We start from the raw sequence: 24,170 nt of genomic DNA, 5'->3' as shown, positions 1-24,170 counted from the left end.
ATATGACTTTTTTGCAGTTCTAAAAATAGCCCCGGCACTTCTAAGAGCTTCTAAAATGGTTTTCTAAAATCCTTCACCACTGAACTTCAGACCCTGACTTCGCAAACTGAAAAACAGAACCCTAGCCAGCACCCTGTTTTTATGCCTGGAAGAGCTCTTAATACATGCCCTGACCAGAGGAATACAGAGAAAACCATCCCCATAATGTGAGCCAAAAAGCTCAACTTTACTGTAGTCAACTGGGGATTTATAGCAGAATTTGGGAATTCTTACCCAAATTATTTGGAACTGCTTCATACACTTGTTTTAAATGAATATGTGAAATCAACTGGAAGGGCAGACTGAGAAGAAATCTGTTTCCGAGCATGTTTTTAGACGCTACATACAACAGTGTGGAACGTATTCCTGATTTGATACTATTGAGGTAAATGTATAAACATTTAATGAAATGCCCGAGGTATTATTTTTATTATGGATGCAAATGGACTTTCTCTAACCCAGAACATCCAGGCAGCTTCATGAATAAAAACACGAATTTAATATCACATCCTGAAGGTCACAAAACTGGCATTTGGCCAAGTGCAAAGTAAAAGAAAACTGTGCAGGACCAGGATTTTCCAGCAGAACTGTTACCTTCCCATCTCAGTGAGTTCAAAGCTGGGCCATTTCATTGCCATGGTGCTGCATTTTGATAGGAAAAAACAAAAACTAAAAAAAACTAGAGCAGAGTCTACATCTCACTCAAAACCTTTTCTGTTTTTCTTCTTTCTTCCCCATTCCCTCTGGACTTCTCCAAAAGGTTTTCTGGACTTCTCCAAAAGGTTTTTGTTAAATAAAATACACTGGCAAAATTATTGTTATGTGTATATGTACTAACACACTTTAGATTGTTTAATAAATAGACATACTAATAATAAGGCATTTTAAGATCCCTTAGCTTCCTTGTGCTGATGAGACAATGTCAAAGACTCTAGGCAGAACATGGGAAAGTTTGAGTTCATGAGTGGAATCTTACAGGACAACTTCTACCTGTTCTAGTGGTTGAATCCCTTCACCCCCAAGTCTACATCAAGTTGAGGACCAATGTTGTCAGTGACTGAGAGACCAATCTGCAGGAAAAAAACCCTTGGGAATCTATCTTGAATAGGCCTTTGCCTGTGGAACAACCAGACACCTTATATGAGTGTGTGAGTGTGTGCGTGTGGGGGAGGGGGGTGAGTATATGTGTGAATGCATGAATGTGTGTGAGAGTGTGGTATATGTGCATGAATGCATGAGAGTGTGTGGGGTGTCTCTCTGTGTGTGTGTGTTTGTGACTCTTCTAGGCAATGGGGATACGGCTTTGAACAAGACAGATAAAAGCATGGCTGCGTTCATGGTAAAATAGATAACTTCAGTTGGTGGTGAGTGCTATGAGGAACACTAAAGTGGGATGGGAGGTATGCAAGTAAGATGGAGGGCTTGCTATCTGTGCATGCACATACACACCATGTATACACATCAGATTCGCGTCTATTACCACAGTATTACTCCATGCAAATGTGGCAAGTGTTACATGGGGTTATATCGGCATCAGGCATCTCCGCACTTTCTCTCCATCACCTAGTAGGGGTGTGTATAGTGCTTATTTGGAATGCTGGGATAGCACGCCAGTCTTCTAAAATAGAATTAATTTATTCTATGGATTCATCACTGAAATGTTCTTTGCTTGAAGGAACAGAATAGGATCATGTTGGCATTGTACTCGTGTATCATAAGAAATTATTAGATCTTCATGCTCTTAGAGCATTTCTGCACGGTTTTCAGTCTCTATTTTGTCAATATAGAAAAGCCAACATATTGTACTACCAATTATATTAGTTGTGATTGTGTCAGAAATTCGAAGCCTACAGAATGTCACTGTAGTTTATGAAAAAGGCCAAACTAAATATGGCCATTGGAAATTCAGACCCATGTTATCATCAAAACCCATCATGAGAGGAATGAATAGAATGCGGCGTACAACACCAACAACACTGTGAACGCTGACCTGCTGGGAAAGTGAATTGCACCATTCTCTTACCTTGCCTTCTCTGGATTTTGGGTAAACACGGTAGTAGAGACAGGATTTAAAGCCTAAACGCAGGATCTCCTTCAGAAAGAACTTGGTGTAGTGCCGGAAAATGGGGTTGAGGGCAAAGTGATGCATGTGCCCGTGTTCTTCGCGCTGGTGGTGACTGAAGTAGATGAAATCTTCAATGTTGTAATGGGACCGTATGTACTCAATGTCCTACAGAAGAGACAGAAGGGATGGTTTCTACAAGCATTTTAAACAAACGGCATGCATTTTGTGATAAATATCTTTTAAAAATTACTTTAGGTATGAAAGTAAGAAATGTATTTTTCTCTTCCATATTTGCCACCTCATCTTCATGGTAAATTCTTTAAATTAGAAATTATGTTTCCTGAGCGCTAGTTGTTCTGATGGATTGTCTTGGGGGATGGCAGCACAGCTTGTAATGTGCTCCTTCCATACCCATGGCTGCTATCAACTCAGAGAGCCCCGAGTCTGTGCCATTGGCCAAGCGGCAGGACAGCAGCTCCGTGACACTGCCAGGCGATGTGAGCACAAGCCAGTCAGCACAAGAGATGGAGCCCGTGGGAAATTCAGGAGTCGGGCAAACAGAGCCACTGGTGTTCTCTGATGCATTACTATTCACCTGTTAGTGTGGAAATGTGTCACCCCCAAGTTACACACTTTGTTTTGTTTTGTTTCGTTTGAGACAGTATCACTCTGTCACCCAGGCTGGAATGCACTGGCGCGATCTTCGCTCACTGCAACCTTCACCTCCTGGGTTCAAGAGATCCTCCCACCTCAGCCTCCCAAGTAGCTGGGATTTCAGGCGCCCACCATCACGCCTGGCTAATTTTTTTGTAATTCTAGTAGAGATAGGGTTTCACCATGTTGGCCAGGCAGTTCTTGAGCTCCTGGCCTCAAGTGATCTGCCTGTCTCGGCCTTCCAAATGATGGAATTACAGGTGTGAGCCACCATGCCTGGTCCCAAATCATACATTTTGATTACATGCATGGCTGGCTGGCCTGCTATAAAACTGCATAATTGGGCCTTATCCCTGTGCACTTCTTAAACCTTCTATCCCCCTTGATGTGTAATATTTTTACAGAGGAAGGTAATTTAAAGGACTGATGAGTGTCTTCCCATGTAAAGGAAATATCAGGCACACTGCTCTTGTTTCCACAGGCCCAGTTCTGGTCCCCCCTCTGTCCCCACACTGCACTGGGATCCCAGGTCTCCATGCTAACTGTGCCCTGGGCCAGCCTGTCCTGTGTCACCTCCCAGCAGTGTATGCTGTCAGGGGCGTGGGGGGAGGGGAGCACTCCAAGGTGAGTATGACTCTCTGATGACAGCAGCAGTAAACGCACCCAAAATGCAGGAAAAATCAAATCATATGCAGGTTGCAAAACACCAACTTATATTTCTCCTTGTTTTCCACAGTAAAATTGTTTTAAAAGCCTACTTTCAAGAACAGAAATTGGAGAATGCAAGGCCCCTGATGTGTTCTGTGATCAGCAAGGCTGGCACCAGCAAATCCATGAAAACTGTGGCATCTGTGGCCAAGCTCCTCGAGGTCCCCTGCCTTTCCAGCTTCTGTCACAAAGCACAGAGGAAACAGAGCTCAGGGTAACCGGGCCAGTGGCGGAACCCTAGGGCAGTTCTGGCAACCTTTCAATCTGCATTGACCCTGTAATGGCCTTTATACTATAAGACTTTTCTTTAATTACCAAGGAGGCATCTCTCATTATAAAATAAAATGAGTGATAAGTATAGGGCTGAGAAATCATTGAAAAACAAAAAGCAAAGAGCCAACAGAGGTTATTAGCTCAAAACAGCAGATGGGCCATGTGCATCTAATTTTCTTCCCATCCCAAATCCCTTAAAATAACAACAACAAAAATTATTTTTGGTGTAATGAGAGCATAATGGAGGACAAAAAAGTAAGGCAGTTTTACACTGGAAGGAAACCCTACCACTAGGTGAAACCTTCTTACCTTGGGTCACCTGGAGTCCCTGCCTGCCGGCTGGTACTGCATTCAAGCACACAAGGGGAAGCCAGATACTGCCATCCCTCCCAATCAAACAGAGGGGCGGTGGCATTACCAGCGACAGGGGAGATGCCATGGAGAAACATACAAGCACAACTGTCAAGGATACCCATGCCAGCCACCCAAATTGATCATTTAATCTTTCACTCATGACATGGACAGACTTTTGAGGAAAACTGACAAATAAAAAAAGACCAGCATAGAGAAACATACAACTTACTGCAGAGAAGACAAATTATTCAGGAAATAGCAGAGAATTTTAAAAAAAATTCTACAGAGTGTACTCAGAGAGATCAAAAAGGATCTTGCATGTAATAAACAAGCTGATACCAAAAAGGAACAATAGGAGAACAAGAAAGAGACTCGGAAGTTAAATAGGTGAACTCTGAAATAAAGATTCCAATAGAATACTTGGGTAATAGAATAAACACAACTGAAGAATTAGAGATTTGGAAGACAAAATTGAGGAAATCTAAAATGATGAGTAAAATGTAATATATATATGTTTAGAGACATTGAAGAATCAATTCAAAAGATCTAATATCCATCTAAAAAAGAATTTAAGAAAAGAAGAATGGAGAAAATGGAGGAGAAGAAATAATTAATGAAATCATAGAAGACAAACTGCCAAAAGAGACATGATATTTCTTGGCAAAATTTCAGAATTCCAGATACAAAAAGAAAATTTAATTCTCAAGAAGGAGAGCAAAGAAACACACATTTATTCATAAAGGATCAAGAATCAGGTTGGTATCAGATTATATTTTATCAATGACATTGGATACTGGAAGACAACATTCTGATGAGAAATAATTAGAATGAGGCTGGCGCAGGGGGCTGATGCCTGTAATCCAAGCACTTTGGGAGGTTGAGGGGGGCAGATCATCTGAAGTCAGGAGTTCAAGACCAGACTGGCCAACATGGTGAAACCCCATCTCTACTAAAAATACAAAAATTAGCCGTGCGTGGTGGTGCACACCTGTAATTCCAGCTACTCAGGAGGCTGAGGCAGGAGAATCGCTTGAACCCGGGAGGCAGAGGCTGCAGTGAGCCAAGATCACATCACTGAACTCCAGCCTGGGGGATAGAGCAAGACTCCATTTCCAAAATAATAATAATAATTATAATAATAATTTGAATAGAATTCTACACACAGCCAAATGAGTATACAAGTATGAGGACCAATGAAAACTTATCATATTTGTGTAGACTCAGGGACCTTACTACCCAACAGCATCTCTAAAAGATTAACTAACTCCAAGAAATATTGGATCAAAAAGAGGAATAAATCTAAGAAAGAGAAAAGTGTGTAATATATTAAAGAAATAAAGCCATGTGAACATCTCGATGTCAAAAACACATTTGATAAAATTCAACACTCATTCATAATAAAAACTTTTAATAAGATAGAAAGAGAAGAAAATTTCCCTTATTTGATAAGGGATATCTATCAGAAACCTACAGCCACGATTACACTAAATGAAGGAAAGTGTAGAATCATTCCATTAAAATCAAGAACACCAGAAAGCCAGCTATTATTAACACTACTACTCAATGTTGTTCTATCCATACACTAAAACTGGAAAAAGACTAAAGGTATAAATAGTGAAAAGGAAGGTGTAGCAGGTTCTCTTATCCAAAGAATCCTAAGATGACCACCAGGACAGTACCTGTCATCCCACATCCCTCATGCTCTTCTGCAAAGTGACTCTGCCACACCTCCATCGAGAGAAGTCTGCCTCCACCCCTTGTGTCTGAGCGTGCCCTCTAACTGGTCTGACCAGTAGAATAGGGTGGAGGTGATGGCTGTGGCAGAAAAGAGAATCAGCTGAAAAACTCTCCAAGCTCAAAGATATTTCATAAAGGTGATTGAATACAAGATCAAAATACAAACACTAGTAGCTTTTCCATACACAAGACAAACATTTAGAAAAATATGAGAAAAAGTGTATACTCAGAATACCAAGAGAAATCACAAAACACGTAGAAATAAGTGATCAACGTCTAGAACTGTGTCAGGTCAGGGTCTCATCAGGAAACAGTATGATCAGATTAGGATAATTGGAGGGCGGTTTAACAAAGGGAATATTTACAAGGATGGGGCAGGTGTAAGGAGATAAGTAGGGACTGTGCAGCAGCAACTACAAGCTACTCCCACTCTAAGAGGGTGGTGCGGGAGGAGGGCTGGTTACAGGAATCCAAAAGAGTATCATGAAGAGGCTGCCTTGAAATCTCAGGGAACTCAGTGGCGATCAGCCTGCTGAGGCACCTGACGTCACTGTCCCCTCCTTCTGTCAGGGCTCTCCATCCACCAAACCCAACGGGCAGCCAAAAGGCAAAGGTACCCATAATGCTGTGCCCATCAGTCAGGCTCCCTGAGACAGAACAGGGTGGAGAAAGGTGGAGAGTGGACCCACAGGACAAACAAAAACTCACATGGCACAAAATACGATGCAAAGAAAACCACATGAAAGAAGCCACAAAACGTTTCTGAAGAACCCAAAAAGTTCAACAACAACAACAACATAGAAAGCCATGATCCATGATCCTAATAGGGAAGTCTCTATATTTTAATGTCAATTCTGCCTAAATTGTTCTATAGAATCCACGTAGGTACAACTTTATTAATAATAAATATTACAAGGTTTGGGAGAGGAAATAACCAAGAACAAAAAACAAGAAAATTTAGAAGACACCAAATGAGAGAACACTCCCCTATTAGATATAAAAGCACATGATAATGCAATAGGTATCAACAGATAAATCCACGGAACAGAACAGAGTTTAAAAATAGACATAGGCATATAGAAACTTAATAAATGTAAAAGCAGAATTTTAAAATCAAAAGGGAAAGAATGGATTATTCAGTAATAAATGCTTTGAAATAGCTGGCTGTGCACTGGGAGAAAATAAAATGGCATTTCCATTTGACAGACACACACATGATATACGTAATAAAGTGCAAAGAAGAATGCTGGAAGGGATAAATGCATCACTACAGTAGTAATACTTAGAACATATTAATATATGGAATATATTAATATATGTATAGGTGGTGGAAAGCTATCTGAGTTTTTAGGGTGAGAATGTTTTCATGTAGCCTTTGTAATATATTAAATATTCTGAACTGCAAAAAAAATGGAGAATTGCAAGTCCTCCAAGTGGGATAGAGGCAGATGATGATGATATCCTTCAGAAAAAGGAGGCATTCACATTAAATAAGTAAAAGTACAACTCCAAAAGGGGCACTGTGGGCTAATTCATGATATAGCAAGGCACAATCAAAGAAATTTATATCCACTTCACAATTTACCATTTCATTTCTGATCACTGCAATACCAACTATTTGTTCTGCAACTTCAGCTACAAATGCCTGCAGCGGTGTTCCATCCTGAAAAGATAAGCATATATTTTAAGACCCTTAAAAATATGGCTATGAATGTTTTTGTAAGCAGGCAACAGTGGGTCTTAACCACGTTCACATAACAACAACAGAACAAACATCTATCAACACCTACTTTTGGCCAGGTAGTAAGTTAAACGCCTTCCCTGTGTCCACCGGATCCTCACACCAACCCTATGAGTATTATTATTATTATTGTTATTATTATTATTATTTTTTGAGATGGAGTTTTGCTCTTGTTGCCCAGCCTGGAGTGCAATGGCATGATCTCGGCTCACTGCAGCCTCCTGGGTTCAAGGAATTCTTGCGCCTCAGCCTCCCAAGCAACTGGGACTACAGGCGTGCCCCATCATGCTCAGCTAATTTTTGTATTTTTAGTAGAGACGAGGTTACACCATGTTGCCCAGGATGGTCTTGAACTCCTGGCCTCAAGGAATCCACCCGCCTTGGGCTCCCAGAGTGCTAGGATTGCATGCGTGAGCCACCACACCTGGCCTCAGGGTTGAGACTTAATAAACTTAATAATTTTACTGCTTCATCAAGGATATTCCTTAGTGAAACTGGCTTTTCCTTTTCTTTCTCTTCAATTGACATACTTGTAGATTTACATGCAGTGTAAGAAATGAAACAGAAATTTCTTGTACACTTTGTTCAGTATCCCTTAATAATAACATTTTGCAAAACCATAGTCTAATACTACAAGCAGGAAACCAACATTGATACAATTGTGGGGGTGTGTGTGTGTGTGTGGTGTATGAAGTTTCACATGATTTCATCATCTCTATAGGTTTATGTATCCACCACTATAGTCAGAATATTGAACAGTTCTAATACCACAATATCCCTTGAGTTGCCCCCTCTGTCCCCACCCTCCCCGCATCCTTAACCTCTGGCATCAGATAACCTGTTCTCCATTTCTAAAATCTTGTCACTTCAAAGTATCATACAAATGGAACGCTAGAGGATATAACCTGTAGGGGTTGGCTTTTTTCCCCACTCAGTATAATTCTCTGGAGATTTATCCAAGCCGAGGCATGTATCAAGAGTCCATTCCTTCCACTGCTGAGTAGTATTCCATGACATGATGTGCCACAGTGTGTTTAACCATTCATCTGTTGAAGGATATCTTTGCTGACAATAGCTGCTATGAACATTAGTGTAAACTCTTCATTTCTCTGGATCAAATGCCCACAAGTGCAAATGTTAGGCCATAAGATAGTTGCAGTTTTAGTTTTTAAATAAACAGTCAATGCTGGGCATGGTGGCTCACGCCTGTAATCCCAGCACTTTGAGAGGCTGAGGCAGGCAGATCACCTGAGGCCAGGAGTTCGAGACCAGCCTGGCCAATATGGTGAAACCCCATCTCTACTAAAAATTCAAAAATTACAGGCAAGCACGTGTAATCCCAGCTACTCAGGAGGCTGAGGCAGAAGAATCCCTTGAACCCGGGAGGCGGAGGTTGCAGTGAGCCAAGATCGCGCCATTGCACTCCAGCCTGGGCAACAAGAGTGAGACTCTGTCTCAAAATAAACAAATAAATAAATAAAAATAAAAAAATAAACAGCCAAAATATTTTCCAGAGTGGCCGCACCATTCTACATTCCCACCAGCAACACTAGAGATCCAGTTTCCCCACATCCTTGCCAGCATTTAGCGGCTAGTGGCATCGCTATTTTGTTTTAGTCATTCTGATAGGTGTGCAGGGATATTCCACTGTGGTTTGCTCTTTCTGCAGTTACTGGGATGACGGTGAAGAACACCAGGACCACTAGGACGTTTGCTGACACTTCCGCGACCTACTCTGAGGTGGCACTGGTTTCACCCAATGCCATAAATACATAAGTACAGATCCTAAGTACATATGTACTTATGCATCATAGGTACAGATCTCAACACAGTGGAAAAGGAATAAAACAGTTTTTACCTTGCAGACTCCCAGAAAATTCATGTTTCAGAGACCCCCAAGGTTCCTTAGACCATACTTTGAGAACCAGGACTTGACCTCATACCACTTAGAGGGCCAGGAGGGAAGGAGCAAAAAATGAAGAACCAAAAGAGTGCAAGACAAACCAAAGCAAAAACCATGTGCTGAAGGGAAGTTTTATTTCAATTTACTCTGACGCCTTTATAAATAGTAAACATTTGTGTATATGACATTATGTTTAGGTGTTTGGTGTCTCCCTCCTGATGACTTAAAAATTAACTACAGGTTTTTTCCCAAAAGAGCAAATAACTGGAACTCCCTGAATGACCTCAACAGTAGAATGAAGAAATAAATGGTGGTATATTCATGCCATGAAATACTTCATGCTATAATATGGATGACTCTTACAAACATTGCTGAGCAAAAGAAACTTGATATCAGAAAACAAACGGTGTGATTCCATTTATGTAGAGTTCAAAAACAGGCATAGCCAATCTCTGATCTTAGAAGCAAGGTGGTATTAACTTAGGGAAAGGCCTGAGTAGAGGCATCAGGGGACTTCCAGCAGGCTGTGGTTAAGTCTGTTTCTTAAAACATGTGCTGGTTACATGGTGTATGCAAATTGTGAAATCCACCACACTGTTTATTGGTTATACCTCAATAAATTTTTTTTCAAAATAAAATGTATCAAAAAAGTGACTATGCACAATATTCTTTCATCTTTCCATGTGTAGTCAGATTAACTGTCATGGCCCTAAGACAGCAGTATTAATTTACAGACTGCCACAAGCCTGACTTTTGCCATAGCACATGCATGCATTACTACACTAGAAAGAGAACCCAACATTTATCATGCAGGATCTTTCCCAGCCCATGTAATCCTGGGGGATGCAGCCAGCTCAACAAAAGGGTCTGGTCAGACTCATCATCTCATAGGCTCAAATAGGGTCCCATTACCCTCAATCTGGTACCCAGTGCTGCTGAGGTGGGCACCAGATACCCATGGATTCCTAAGCTACCCTTCCCTAACCATGGTCATACTGTATCTACCTATCCCAAAGACTAGGATCCATCTCATTTTGATATGATTGTTTGGATCAAGTCCAAATTTTCTATCTTCCTGAGAAGGATTTTGGGTGTCTGATCCCTCTGGGGGATCCCCACTGAGAATGGTCTCACTTCCTCAAGCCCCAGTCTCCACAGTTTTCTCTTCTTGCTCCCATCTTCTAACTCTACCTCCACTGCCCCCTGCCATATGATTTTCCAACTCAGATCCAAGGAAGTTTCAGGGCTGAATCTACATGGGTCATCATAATGGTCCCATATCCTGAGGTCTGGTCACATCAGGTACTTACAGGGTCTTTGCGAGCCTTGTTGTAATGGTCTAAGTCCTCCAATATGCTTTTATTCAACATGAGGGTGCTGACAAGATTTTCCACGCCAGGAGTATCCAAGAGAGTGGCAAATCTTATATCAATGGACCTGGGTAAGGAGAGGAATATATTTTTAAGTTAAAGTACTAAATATGTATTCCCCCCCAAATGGAGACAGAATTGTAACATATCACACTTATATAAAATAATATCCAGTAAAGTATGTTTATATAACACTGGGGTTTGAGTAATTATAAAAGTAACTCATTTCATTATAGAAAACCTGAAACACAAAAAAGTGTGAAGAATAAGGTAAATATCACTGATAATGCCATTAACCAAAGACAACACAGAGATACTTTAAATACATTTAATTTAAAATAGCACTATGATTTATTTCATAAACAGAGTCAAAATCCTTCCAATTTTTAAATTATGTTACGAAGAAGTCACATTGCACCAGGGCTGGCTTCATGAGTGTGGGACCCAGGGAGCAGCACAGTGCTGTGTGCTTTTTAGAGCCTCACACTCAGAGTTTATTGCTCTGAGGCCACCGTTCAAAAATTCTTAATAATTTTATCTTTGACTTCATCCTTTTAAGTGAAGTTGAATGACACAATGGAGCATGTCAGGGGCCTTGGAGCCTCTGCTCACGTGTGCTCCCCACGGTCTCTCCATGATGGTTTTCTCCCACCTGTTCCCTGCCCCTGGCACCCTGGGCCCTAGACAGCCTCCCCATTCCTGCCTCATGACAGCTGCCTCCTCCTTCTGCCAGGGGTAACATTGGTTGCTTTGGTTGGGGGAAGCCCGTGTTCAGCCAACACCCAGTGGGGTTCCTGGACAAGGGTATAGAGAGGCTCATGAGTCAGCTACATGACACATGGAGTCTCTGGTCAGACCAAGGGGGTGGCTGTCCCCACCTTGGGCAGGCAGTGCCATGGCGTGTTCGGCTAGCAACTCAGTGTGGACCTCCTACCCATCCCCCACCCAGGTGTTCAGTGCATCCTGGTGCAGAGGTTGCAAGCCCTTAGTTGGATGCCTGTTTGCCATGGGTTGGAGCTCATGGGAAGGAGAGACTGACTGCCCCACACCAGGCCAGAGCCTCACATTTTCATTTTGTAATGGGTCCTGTATATTATGTAGCTAGCCTTGCAGTGAATTCTCTGCAGTTACTAGGGTATTATTACTCAATGGGACAATGCCATTCCTCCTCGTGCTGATACAATAAAATACCCTAATCTATTTAACTTTTAACTGTAGGGAACATCTGTGCTTAAATTTTAATACATGCTTCCATATTATGAACAAAGTATCATATTTGCAAAGAACAATATCTATATCTATAATTAACTAATAAAAAGATGAACAATTAATACCATCTTAATAATGTTTATGAGCAATTTTAAGTGAAAGATAAGAACTTGGTTGTTATATGACCACCTTACACCAAAATCTAGTTCAGTGGATTAAAGATGTAAATGTAACAAACAAGACCACAAAAGCACTAGAAAAATACTCAAGCGAATTAAAAACATATATCCACACAAAACCTGTACATGAATTTTCATAGCAGCATTATTCACAATAGCCCAAGAGAAAACAACCCAAATGCCCATCAATTGATGAATAGATAAACAGAGTATGATTGATACATACACAACAGAACACTATTCAGCCATAAAAGAAAATAAAGTACTGACGCATACTCCAATATGCATGAACTTTAAAAACATTGTGCGAAGTGAGAGAAACCATATACAAAAGGCCACGTGTTGTGTAATTCCATTTATATGAAATGTCCAGAATAGGCAAATTTACGATGATAGAAAGTGGGTTAGTGATTGTTGGGGGCTGAGGGGAGAAGAGAATGGGAGTGACAGCTTGACAGGTACAGGGTGTCCTCTGGGTGATACAAATGTTTTAGAACCAGATAGACGTGGTAACTGCACAATGCTGTAACTCTACTACAAACCACTGAATTGTACACTTGAAGTGGACAAATTGTATGGCATGTGAATTACATCTCAATAAAGCTGTTACAAAAATAATATGTAATGCCAAAATAATTGAAAGGAAAAGGGAATGGCAACTAATAGCAAAAAAATAAGCTGGCACAGCTATATAAATATCAGATAAACCAGATCTGAAGGCAAAAATCATGAGAAAAAGGTCTTTATTTGATAATAAAAGTTCACTAGGAAGATATAACAATACCATATGTATAGGTCTCTAACAATAAAGCTCCAGGATACTGAAGTAAAAATGGACAGGGTTATGAGAAGAGTTTGAAACTTACCATCATATTGGTAGAGTTTAAAATTCACCATCATATTGGTAGAGTTTAATATGCCTCTCTCAGAAACTGGTGTCAGACAACACATTTAAGATACTGTGGAAGATATGGATAAACTTAAGCTAAAGTACACTACATCCCCCAAATGAAAAAGACATGGCCATCTAAGAGTCGTCTCACTGTTTCCATTCCAAAGCCCTCCACCCAGCTGTCTTTCCTGTCTTAGGTAATGGCAACTCCATCCTTCCAGTGGTTCAGGCCCAGACCTTAGGCTTCATCTGTTTTCTTGCACACCTCTCTTTCAGCCTAACTTTGGGCTGGCTCTGCTTTCAAAATGCATCTAAGAATGGAATGACTTCTGAAGACCTCCAGTGCTAGTCCAGCCTCCACCACCTCTCTCCTGGGTTGCTGGAACAGCATCCTAGTGTCTCTCCACATTTCTGCCATTGTCCCTGACAAGCCATCCTCCACCAATTTGCCAGAGCAATGCTTATCAAATGTTAAGTCAGATCACAAGACTCTAATACTGAAATTCCCAGTAATAGAGGTGTTCTTAACCTCTTTTATGTGTATGGCCCCTCTCAGAATGTTTTTAAATGCATAAAGTAAGATACATAAGATTACAATATACGAGCTTCATTAAACAAACATGATTCAGCAGGGAGTCTAATAATTACCATAATTTTGCTACATTGACGAGCATAAGCTTGCACTCCCAGTAAAAGCCAAAGTTCTACAGTGGCTGAGAGCCCCCTCTCCAACTCTCCATGACCACAGCCTCCTTCCCCGTGCCCTCCCTCTGGGATTGCTGCTTGCTCTGACTCATCTCCAAATAGTTGGCTTCTTGGTTTCCCTGCTCTGCTGCACAGGCCACTGTGCTGTTCCTCAAACATGCCAGACATAGTCCCTCATCAGAGGTTCCCACTTGAGGAAGTTCCTACCTCATCAGAAGGTCCTACTTCATCAGAAGTTCTTATGTCATCAGAAGTTCCTATCTCATCAGAAGGTGCTACCTTATCAGAATTCCCTACCTGAGGAAGTTCCTACCTCATCAGAAGTTCCTGCCTCATCAGAAGTTCTTACCTCATCAGAAGTTCCTACCTGAGGAAGTTCCTACCTCATCAGAAGTTACCTCATCAGAAGTTCCTACCTGTAATTCTCCTCCAGCAAATCTATGAGCCTGTTCCATCACCTCAACATTGAGTCTTTGCTGAAACTTCACCCTCTCAGTGACGCCCTCCCTGACCCTGACCCCCTATTTAAAATTTGGACCCTGACCTTCCATCCTCATTCCCTGTTCTATTTTTCTCCACAGCACTTCCTACTTTCTCTTTATTTTGTTTTTCACTGTTTGTCTCCTCCCACTAGAATAAAATTTGACAAAGATGGCAGTGTTGGTCTATTTGCTCACTGCTGCCACCTCATGGCTAGAGCAATGCCTGGCACATGGTAGATGCTCAATAAACAGCTGTCAAGTGAACTAATCATGAAGCTTGCATGGAGATAGCCAGAGAGCTTCCCCATGCTTATTACATGTTTTTTTACATATAATAAATACTACAACTGAGTTATAAAGAGTGTTGTTGGATACTGGACTGGAAAGTGAGAATAAGTGGACATCTTCCCCCAGCAAGGCTTGAAGCTCAGACCATATCATGGTCCACTCTAAAAGACCAGGGCTTTTTGTAGCCTACAGTGGTGCCCAATAAATGTTCAGTAGGACATGGGGCTATCTTCCTGCAAAGTAGCACAAAACTTCAAACAACATTTCACCAGTCTGTCCATGGAAATCTACTGTTGATCAGGGGTCACAACCATTTTGCATTCATCTCTGCTATTCATATTCACCAAAGAGGAATATTTCAGAGCTTTCCTTTGTTCCTAGAATTTCAGGGGGAGGAACGGGCTATGGCTGTATGTTTGTGCCCTCCTCTAAAATGACACTGTCCAGTACAAGAGCCTGTATACTTGAAATGTGGTACTCAGAATTAAGATGTGCTGTAAGAATAAAATATCCACTGAATTGTGGACTTGGTACAAAAAAGTAATATAAAGTATCTCATTCGTGCTTTTTAAATATTGATTACACGCGGAAACAATAATATTTTGGATATAATGGGTTAAATAAGAAATGAATGTTACAATTAATTTCACCTACTTTTTGATTTTTAAATTAATGTGGCTATTCAAAAATCTAAAATTACACATGTGGTTCACAGCGTATTCCTACTGAATGGGGCTGCTCTCTATGTCTGTATTTGCCTCTGAGAACTATTTCCCAAAAGGTTTTTACTCAGCTCAAAAAGCAGAATGTAGGCTGGCTGGGTGAGGTGGCTCACACCTGTAATCCCAGCACTTTGGGAGGCCAAGGCAGGAGGATCACTTGAGACCAGGAGTTCAAGACCAGCCCAGCTGACATGGTGAAACTCCATCTCTACTAAAAATACAAAAATTAGCCATGCATGGTGGCTGATGCCTGTAATCCCAGCTACTTGGTTGGCCAAGGCACTAGACTCACTTGAACCCAGAACCCAGGAGGCAGAGGTTGCAGTGAGTCGAAGTCGTGCCACTGCACTCCAGCCTGGGCAAAAGAGTGAGACTCTATCTAAAAAAAAAAGAAAAGAAAAGAAAAGAAAAAAAAATCAGAAGGTAAGTCTTATTCCACATGTGACCTTTTTTTGGCAGACTCTGAGGCAAGGTGGCTCTATATATACTATTCCTTCCACACTGGGTGCTGAGAACAGCAGCCTGTTTGTTTTCGCTTTAACTAGAATGAGATGTGGGGGACCTGAGGAGGAGGTGATCTAGCTCCTTCCTTTTCTGGGTAAAGGGTGGAAGAGGTGTGGATTCTTTACTTAGTGTGTTCTGATAGCCATATGTCACTATGCACTTGTTCTTTGTGTCTTCACATCTCCTCCTGTTGCATTTTAAAGCATTTTCACAGTATGTGGTTTTGCCTAATAAAGCATTCTCATAGCAAACAAACAAACAAACAAAAACGGGACACATACTTGTTGCTACAAGGGTATTTCCTTTACAAAGGAAATTGCTTTTAATTGCTTCTAATTGCTTCTACATAGCAATTGGCAGGAAAAAGTGAAAAATGAATAAATGTAAGAAATAAACTCTCAATTAAGACGTATTTCCTTAAAATCAATGATTAAAATGGATTCATTAAGAATCATTCATTCACTCCATCACAAACATTTATTAGACATCTGCTGTGTGCCCGTGTGTTTTGGGTGCTGGGGATACATCAGGGAACCAGACAGTCCACAATTTCTGCTCTCGTGAAGCTGAACTGCTACTGACTCCAGACCATATTTTGAGAAATAATTCTGCAATTCTTTAAAGTTTTAAATAAGGCACATGAGGTTAGAAGCGGATCAATTGTTATGGAGACCTTCATCTGTGTTTTTGCTAGAGAAAGCCCCTTGAAAAATACAATGACTTTAAGACAAAGTTGTAAGGATGCGTACTATTTTATTCTCAACAAAAAACACTAATTAAAATCCTTAATTAAAATGACATGGATCTCAAAATATATATTATGTCATCCATACCAACAGAATACTGTTGTCAAATTATCAAGCAGCTATCTTTATTTCTTACCCTATTCTCAGATAAATCATAGAGATTTACAGTATTCATTGAGGGTTTATAAAATGATACCAAGACCTTCTGTGGAATGAACTTTAAATCTGCTAAATAAATATCCAATAAAACAAAGTCCGCTTCAATGATTATGTACCGACTTAGGCCTGGCAGGACTTCAGAAGATGGTGGCTCATTGGATGCACCTAAACGTGGCCCTACTTTCATCTCTCTGCAAGTTTTCAATAGGAAGTTGCTTCTTTCATTTTAGTCATTCTTTCATTTTAGCCATTATGGTGGCTCCCATCTTTCAGTCCCATGGCCTATAGCCAGGAAGGAGAACATTCCCACCTCCCTCTACCTGTTCCACATATCACCTTGCCTGATCTTCCCAGAAGCGAATGTGTACTCAGTAACCAGAAGGGTTTAGCGTTCTTTTCCCAAGGGTGCAAGCATAGTTCTAAAGCCACCTTGAATCAGTGAGGGAGATTAGCTATGTTTTTCATTACCCATCCACATGGCTTCTTCCATCCACAGAAAAAGCAAGGTCTCCGGAGGGCTTCACAAGGCTTTACCTCTCCAGGTCACCTCTCTCTTATGCTTTCTCTCTCTGACATACTTGAATGCCCGAATCTATTAGTCCTCAGGAAATGACACCTCTCCGTGAAGAAGTGATGAAGCCCCACCCAAACTGGCCCCTTGTTGAGTCCTCAGAGTCTTGCAGTCTGGGTCACCTGCTTCACAAGAGGTTTGCTTCTCCCTGTTTTTGGCTGACTTTGACCTCAAGGATCAGGGTTTCTAATATTTAATCAGGTCACACACACAATAAAGTAGAATATCATATATGAAAGTGGAAGGAAAAAGATTGGGATTTTCAATCCCAAATTGAGTGGATGAATTGTTTTAGACACAAGGTTATGTGTGTGTGTGTGTGTGTGTGTATACACACACATACACATAAAAGTTATATATATACATAAAAGTTATATATGTACATAGTTATATATATGTATATATACGTATATATATGTATATATACGTAAAAGTTATATATATACGTAAAAGTTATATATATATAAACAACTTTTACATAAAGTTCAGGGGTACACGTGAAGGTTGGTTATATAGGTAAACTTGTGTCATTGGGGTTTGTTGTAGAGATTATTTATCACCCAGGTATTGAGCCTAGTATCCATTAATTATGTTTCCTGATCCTCTCCCTCCTCCCATCCTCCACCCTCTGATTTGCCCCAGTGTCTGATGTTCCCCTCTATGTGTCCATGTGTTCTCATCATTTAGCTCCCACCTATAAGTGAGAATGTGTGGTATTTGGTTTTCTGTTCCCGCATTAGTATGCTAAGGATAATGGCCTCCAGCTCCATCCATGTTCCTGCAAAGGACATGATCTCATTCTTTTTTTATGGCTGCATAGTATTCCATGGTGTATCTGTAACACATTTTCTTTATCCACTTTACCATTGATGGGCATTTAGATTGATTCCGTGTCTTTGCTATTGTGAATAGTGCTGCAATGAACATGTGTGTGTATGTGTCCTTAGAATGATTTATATTCCTTTGGATATATACTCAGTAGTAGGGTTGCTGGGTGGAATGTTATTTCTGCTTTTACGTCTTTGAGGAGTCGTCACACTGTCTTCCACAATGGTTGAACTAATTTACACTCCCACAAACAGAGTATAAGCATTCCTGCTTTTCTGCAACCTCTCCATCTGTTATTTTTTGACTTTTTTGTAATAGCCATTCTGACTGGTGTGAGATGGTATCTCTTGGTGGTTTTGATCTGCATTTCTCTAATGATCAGTGAGGTAGACTTTTTTTCTTATGATTGTTGGCTGCATGTATGTCTTCTTTTGAAAAGTGTCTATTCACATTCTTTGCCCAGTTTTTTTTTTTTTTTTTCTTTTTGAGACGGAGTCTCACTCTGTTGCCCAGGCTGGAGTGCAGTGGCGTGATCTCGGCTCACTGCAAGCTCCACCTAGTGGGTTCAAGCCATTCTCCTGCCTCAGCCTCCTCAGTAGCTGGGACTACAGGTGCCCAGTTTTTAATGGGGTTGTTTTTCCCTTGTAAATTTGTTTAAGTTCCCTATAGATGCTGGATATTAGACCTTTGTCAGATGCATAGTTTGCAAAACTTTTCTTCCATTCTATAGGTTGTCTGTTCACTCTGTGGATAGTTTCCTTTGCTGTGCAGAAGCTCTTTAATTAGATACCATGTGTCAATTTTTTCTTTTGTTGTAATTGCTTTTGGCGTCTTCATCATGACATCTTTGCCCATTCCTATGTCCAGAATGGTACTGCCTAGGTTGTCTTCCAGGGTTTTTATAGTTTTGTGTTTTACATTTAAGTCTTTAATCCTTGAGTTAATTTTTGTATATGGTGTAAGTAAGGTGTCCAGTTTCAGTCTTCTGCACATGGCTACCCAGTTATCCCAGCACCATTTATTGAATAGGGAATCCTTTTTCCACTGCTTTGTCAGGTCTGTTGAAGATTAGATAGTTGTAGGTGTACAGGCTTATTTCTGGGTTCTCTATTCTCTTCCATTGGTCTATGTGTCTGTTTTTGTACCAGTACCATGCTGTTTTGGTTACTGTAGCCCTGCAGTATAGTTTGAAGTCAGGTAGGGTGATGCCTCCAGCTTTGTTCTTTTTGCTTAGGATTGCCTTTGCTATTCTGGCTCTTTTTTGGGTCCATATGAATATTAAAATAGTTTTTTCTAGTTCTGTGAAGAATGTCAATAGTAGTTTAATAGGAATAGTATTGAATCTATAAATTGCTTTGGGCAGTATGGTCGTTTTAATGATATTGATTCTTTCTATCCATGACCATGGAATGTTTTTCATTTGTTTGGGTCATCTCTGATTTGTTTGAGCAGTGTTTTGTAGTTCTCCTTGTAGAGATCTTTCATCTCTCATTGGTTAGGTGTATTCCTAGGTATATTATTTATTTTTTGTGGCAATTGTGAATGGGATTGTGCTCTTGATTTGACTCTAGGCTTGACTGTGGTTGGTGTATAGGAATATTAGTGATTTTTGCACATTGATTTTGTATGCTGAGACTTTGCTGAAGTTGTTTCTCAGCTTAAGGAGCTTTGGGGCAGAAACTATGAGATCTTCAAGATATGGGATCATGTCATCTGCAAACAGGAATAGTTTGACTTCCTCTCTTCCTATCTGGATACCCTTTATGTCTTGCAGAAAATAGGGAAGTTTTTTAATACCAGTAAATAAAAATGAAATAACAGGGAAAAGAAAAAGTGATCTGAGTCTTTCTGGATTCCAAAGAAGTGATCTTTGTAATAGAATCATGAAACAATTTGATAGCCATTAGTATTTCAGTTTAAATCAAAAATAAATAAATAAAGAAAATAAAACCCACAAAATTAAAAATGAAGTTTCTATTGGGTTCTGTTTAAGGAGACTGATTAAAAGCAGAAGGGGCCAAGGACTGACGATGTTAAAACACTCTCCACAATAACACGGGCCTGAAATAGGAACAATGGTAATTTTCTGTGTGAGCCACCCACAGAAAAGCAAAGAAAACAGAAATGGTGAGGGGGGGAATCGATTAAAGGACAACTAGCTAAATGCATTTTATTTACTGAGCCAAGTTGATGGCTGTATGATCTAACTCAGCAGTAAATATTTATTTATAAAAAATAATTCCTAGCACAATAAATATTGGTTAGCCAAATACATCTGAAACGTTTCCCCACATTTAAAATGTCAAATTTCAGAAAAGCATCATGTGAAAGGGTGGCAAGATGGAGTGGGCGACCAATTCACCTGAATATGTTCTCTGCTAATGAATAAACAAGAGGACAGAAAAGCCAGTGGGTAGGTCAAGAATGAGCAAGCAGCGGAAATAGAAGAATCATCTACAGCACACACTCATCCCGTATTAAGTTTGGAAGTGTCTTAGAGGTTAATATATGAAGAAAATGTATCATAAAGGAAGCATTTAATTTATCCACAATTAAAGTGCAAGTTAACATAAACATTAGGAAGTGTTCTCATCTCAAAGGCCTGTAGTCACTAAACAAAAGGAGGGGGAACCTGGGTGTGGAATGTGTTGACAGAAGAGGTAGCCATCACTAATGACAGAATGAATAATTTGTCCCAGTGCTCACCAGCACAGCCAGAGGGCAGATGACAGACACAAATATAATTTCCCAAGGGAAGAAGAATGAAATTAGGTGGAGGACCAGAACACAAGGTCATGAAATTTAAAGTAACCAAACTTAAGAGCAGAAACAATTCATCCCAAATGTAAAGAGAAGTGAAGCAAAAAATAGAAGAACATGATACATTTTTAAAGAGTAGGTGTGGAGGACCTGTGCCCTCACCATGCCCAAGTGGCTCCTCCTCACCTCCTTCAGGTCTTTACTCATGGCCACCCTTCCTGTCACCCTAGGCAAAATGGCAGCCCCTCTCCCACTCAGCAGTTCCTATCCCCTCTCCACACCTGCTATACTCTTCATATTTGCCCTTAGTGCCTATATACTGTGCATTTGATCTCTTTCCATCTTTCTCCACCATCTAGAATGCAGGCCCCCCGTGAGGGCAAGAATTTCTATCTGTTTGCATCATTTCTGTTTCCCCAGCACCTGGGATAAAGCTGGCACACGTATGCAGTCAGTGCTGTGGATTTTACTGGATGAATGAGGGGGCTTTGCTGGGGTCTCTGGGAAGGAAAACAGACATCAGCCAGCGCTCTCCTCCTGCACCCCGGAACCCAGTGGCCATTTTGTCAATGTGATCGACGTCAATTTCAGGATGGAGGGAGGGTGGAAGAAAGGAAAGAAACCAAGACCCTGGAGATACAAACCCTAAAGCCCTGCCTATCTCCAGACCTCCTGCTTATGTGAGCCAGTACATGTCCTACAGTGGAAGCCATTCTGAGTTGGTTTTTCTTTCCTTTCCAAATGAAAGCATTCTCATCGTTAACCTAAATTTTGAAATGCAAAAAATGGTTTTAGAAAACCACAGGTGGAAGGTGTGTATGAAAAAAGAAAGGGCCAGGAACTAGAAACAAGTAAGATAAATTGAAGCATTACTTGGTATAAATAGAAAAAATATGTAAAACTGTTATAGTCCACATATTCTTACAAATCTAACCAAAAGGTTATATTTATATACAGAAGAAACTAATAACTCAGCAGTACCAAAATATTACTAGATCATAAAAGGTTTAAAGTAGGTGTGGCCTTTAAACTTCTAAAATTGTCTAGAAAAAGAAATAAATATAAAATAAAATAAAATAATAAAAAGTAAAGTAGGTATGGCTTATATGTTTTATAGAAAATCTGTATTTGGAAGGCGGATAATCACAGTTCTTTTTAAAAAATTAATTTAATTCTATTTTAAGTTCTGGGATACATGTGCAGGACAAATATACGTTACATAGTGTGCCACAGTGGTTTGTTGCACCTGTCAACCCATCACCTAGGTATTAAGCCCAGCATGCATTAGCTACTTATCCTGATGCTCTCTCTCCCCTTGGACCCCCACTGACAGGCCCCAATGTGTGTTGTTCCCCGCTCCCGGCCCCCAGGTGTTCATGTGTTCTCATCATTCAGCTCCCACTTATAAGTGAGAACGTGTGGTGTTTGGTTTTCTGTTCCTGTGTTAGTTTGCTGAGGATAATGGCTTCCAGCTCCATCCATGTCCCTGCAAAGGACATGATCTTATTTCTTTCTATGGCTACATAGTATTCCATGGTATCATAGTATTCTATGGTACCACATTTTCTTTATCCAGTCTATCAGTGATGGGCATTTGGGTTAATTCCATGTCTTTGCAAGTATGAACGGTGCTGCAATGAACATATGCGTGCATGTAAAATAGAATGATTTATATTCCTTTGGGTATATACCCAGAAATGGAATTGCTGGGTCAAATGGTATCTCTGGTTCTAGGTTTTTGAGGAATCAGCACACTGTCTTCCACAATGGTTGGACTAATTTACACACCCACCAACACTGTAAAATTGTTCCTATTTCTCCATAGTCTCGCCAGCATCTGTTGTTGCTTGACTTTTTAATAATCGCCATTCTGATTGGCATGAGATGCTATCTCTTTGTGGTTTTGATTTGCATTTCACTAATGATCAGTGATTTTGAGCTTTTTTTCATGTTTGTTGGCTGCATGAATGTCTTCTTTTGAGAAGTGTCTGTTCATGGTCCTTTGCCCACTTTTTAATGGGGTTGTTTTTTTCTTGTAAATTTGTTTAAGTTCCTTATAGATTCTGGATATCAGACCTTTGTCAGATGGATAGATTGCAAAATTTTTCTTGCATTCTGTAGGTTGTCTGCTCACTCTGATGATAGTTTCTTTTGTAATAAATCACAATTATTTTCTACCAGATGATGTACCCATTAAAAAAGCAGAAGCCCCGGTGAGGTGCAGTGGCTCACGCCTGTAATCCCAGCATTTTGGGAGGCCGAGGTGGGTGGATCATGAGATCAGGAGATTGAGACCATCCTGGCTAACACGGTGAAACCCCGTCTCTACTAAAAATAAAAAAAAAATTTAGTCAGGTGTCATGGTGGGCACCTGTAGTCCCAGCTACTTGGGAGGCTGAGGCAGGAGAATGGCGTGAAACCCGGGAGTCAGAGCTTGCAGTGAGCCAAGACTGCACCACTGCACTCCAGCCTGGGTGACAGAGTGAGACTCTGTCTCAAAAACAAAACAAAACAAAACAAAACAAAACAAAACAAAACAAACAAAAAAAACCAGAAGCCCCTACAGTGCTTCTTAAACTTTTAATGTGCATGAAAGTCAACTGGTGCACTTGTTAGCAACACAGATTCAGAAAACCTGGGGCAGGGCCTGGGATTCTGTATTTTAGCAAAGTCTCAGTAGATGCTGCTGCTGCCAATCCCTGGACCACACTTGCAGTGGAACTGAAGAGCATATGAAGAAAGAACTGTCCTTGAGTAAAATGAGGTAAACTTGAGAAGGGAAGCCAGGTGCTAAGGAGCAAGAAGGAGGAATATTCCACGGTCCATGGTGGCCGTACATCCAGCCCACCCTGATGGCCTTCTTTAAGGGACAAACAATCTCTTGTAAAGCCTCACTTTCTAAAAGCCAGGTGTGAGTCCTCACAGATACAAAGGGTGCAATGTCACTGAGCATCACTGGATAGTGCCCTGACTTACAAAGGACCCTGGCTGTTGCACCTGGACTCCTCTTGCACCCCTGGCTGACTTGCAGGTGCAGGGGACTGACTGGAAACATCTCGGCACTTAAAGAGAATGCCATGAGGACGCGGGGACAGAAAGGGAAGGCCCTGTGCAGGCACTGCCACCTCGGGCTAACTGATGCCAGGAACCCAGCAAGGTGATGGAGTCTTCTTTAAGGTCGCTCCCACTCTCACATTTCCGAACTTCATTTTGTGTGACATGAAATTCCGTCAAATTCATTTGTTAGCACACTCATTTTTTTTTAATACAAACATTGCTGG

At 40.7% G+C, this 24,170-nt stretch overlaps 1 protein-coding gene across 13 annotated transcripts in view; it reads right to left on the bottom strand.

The window, feature by feature from the left end:
• Positions 1-24,170, bottom strand: part of CFAP61 (cilia and flagella associated protein 61) — a 305,696-nt gene that overhangs the window by 166,299 nt on the left and 115,227 nt on the right. For 10 of the 13 annotated variants that reach the window (XM_055104782.2, XM_034947210.3, XM_055104779.2 and 7 more), the window contains 3 exons: positions 10,785-10,911; positions 7,416-7,493; positions 2,063-2,269 (listed from right to left, as the gene is read on the bottom strand). In XM_055104782.2, coding sequence (XP_054960757.1) covers positions 2,063-2,269; positions 7,416-7,493; positions 10,785-10,911 — 412 coding nt within the window. The remainder of the gene's footprint in view (positions 1-2,062; positions 2,270-7,415; positions 7,494-10,784; positions 10,912-24,170) is intronic. The other 3 variants (XM_055104783.2, XM_055104789.2, XM_055104781.2) reach the window with 1 other exon arrangement.

Source organism: Pan paniscus, chromosome 21, assembly GCF_029289425.2.
Source record: "Pan paniscus chromosome 21, NHGRI_mPanPan1-v2.0_pri, whole genome shotgun sequence".
NCBI classification, from domain to species: domain Eukaryota; kingdom Metazoa; phylum Chordata; class Mammalia; order Primates; family Hominidae; genus Pan; species Pan paniscus.
Note: the sequence above shows the minus strand (reverse complement) of the source record. Positions and strands in the feature narration are given on the sequence as shown.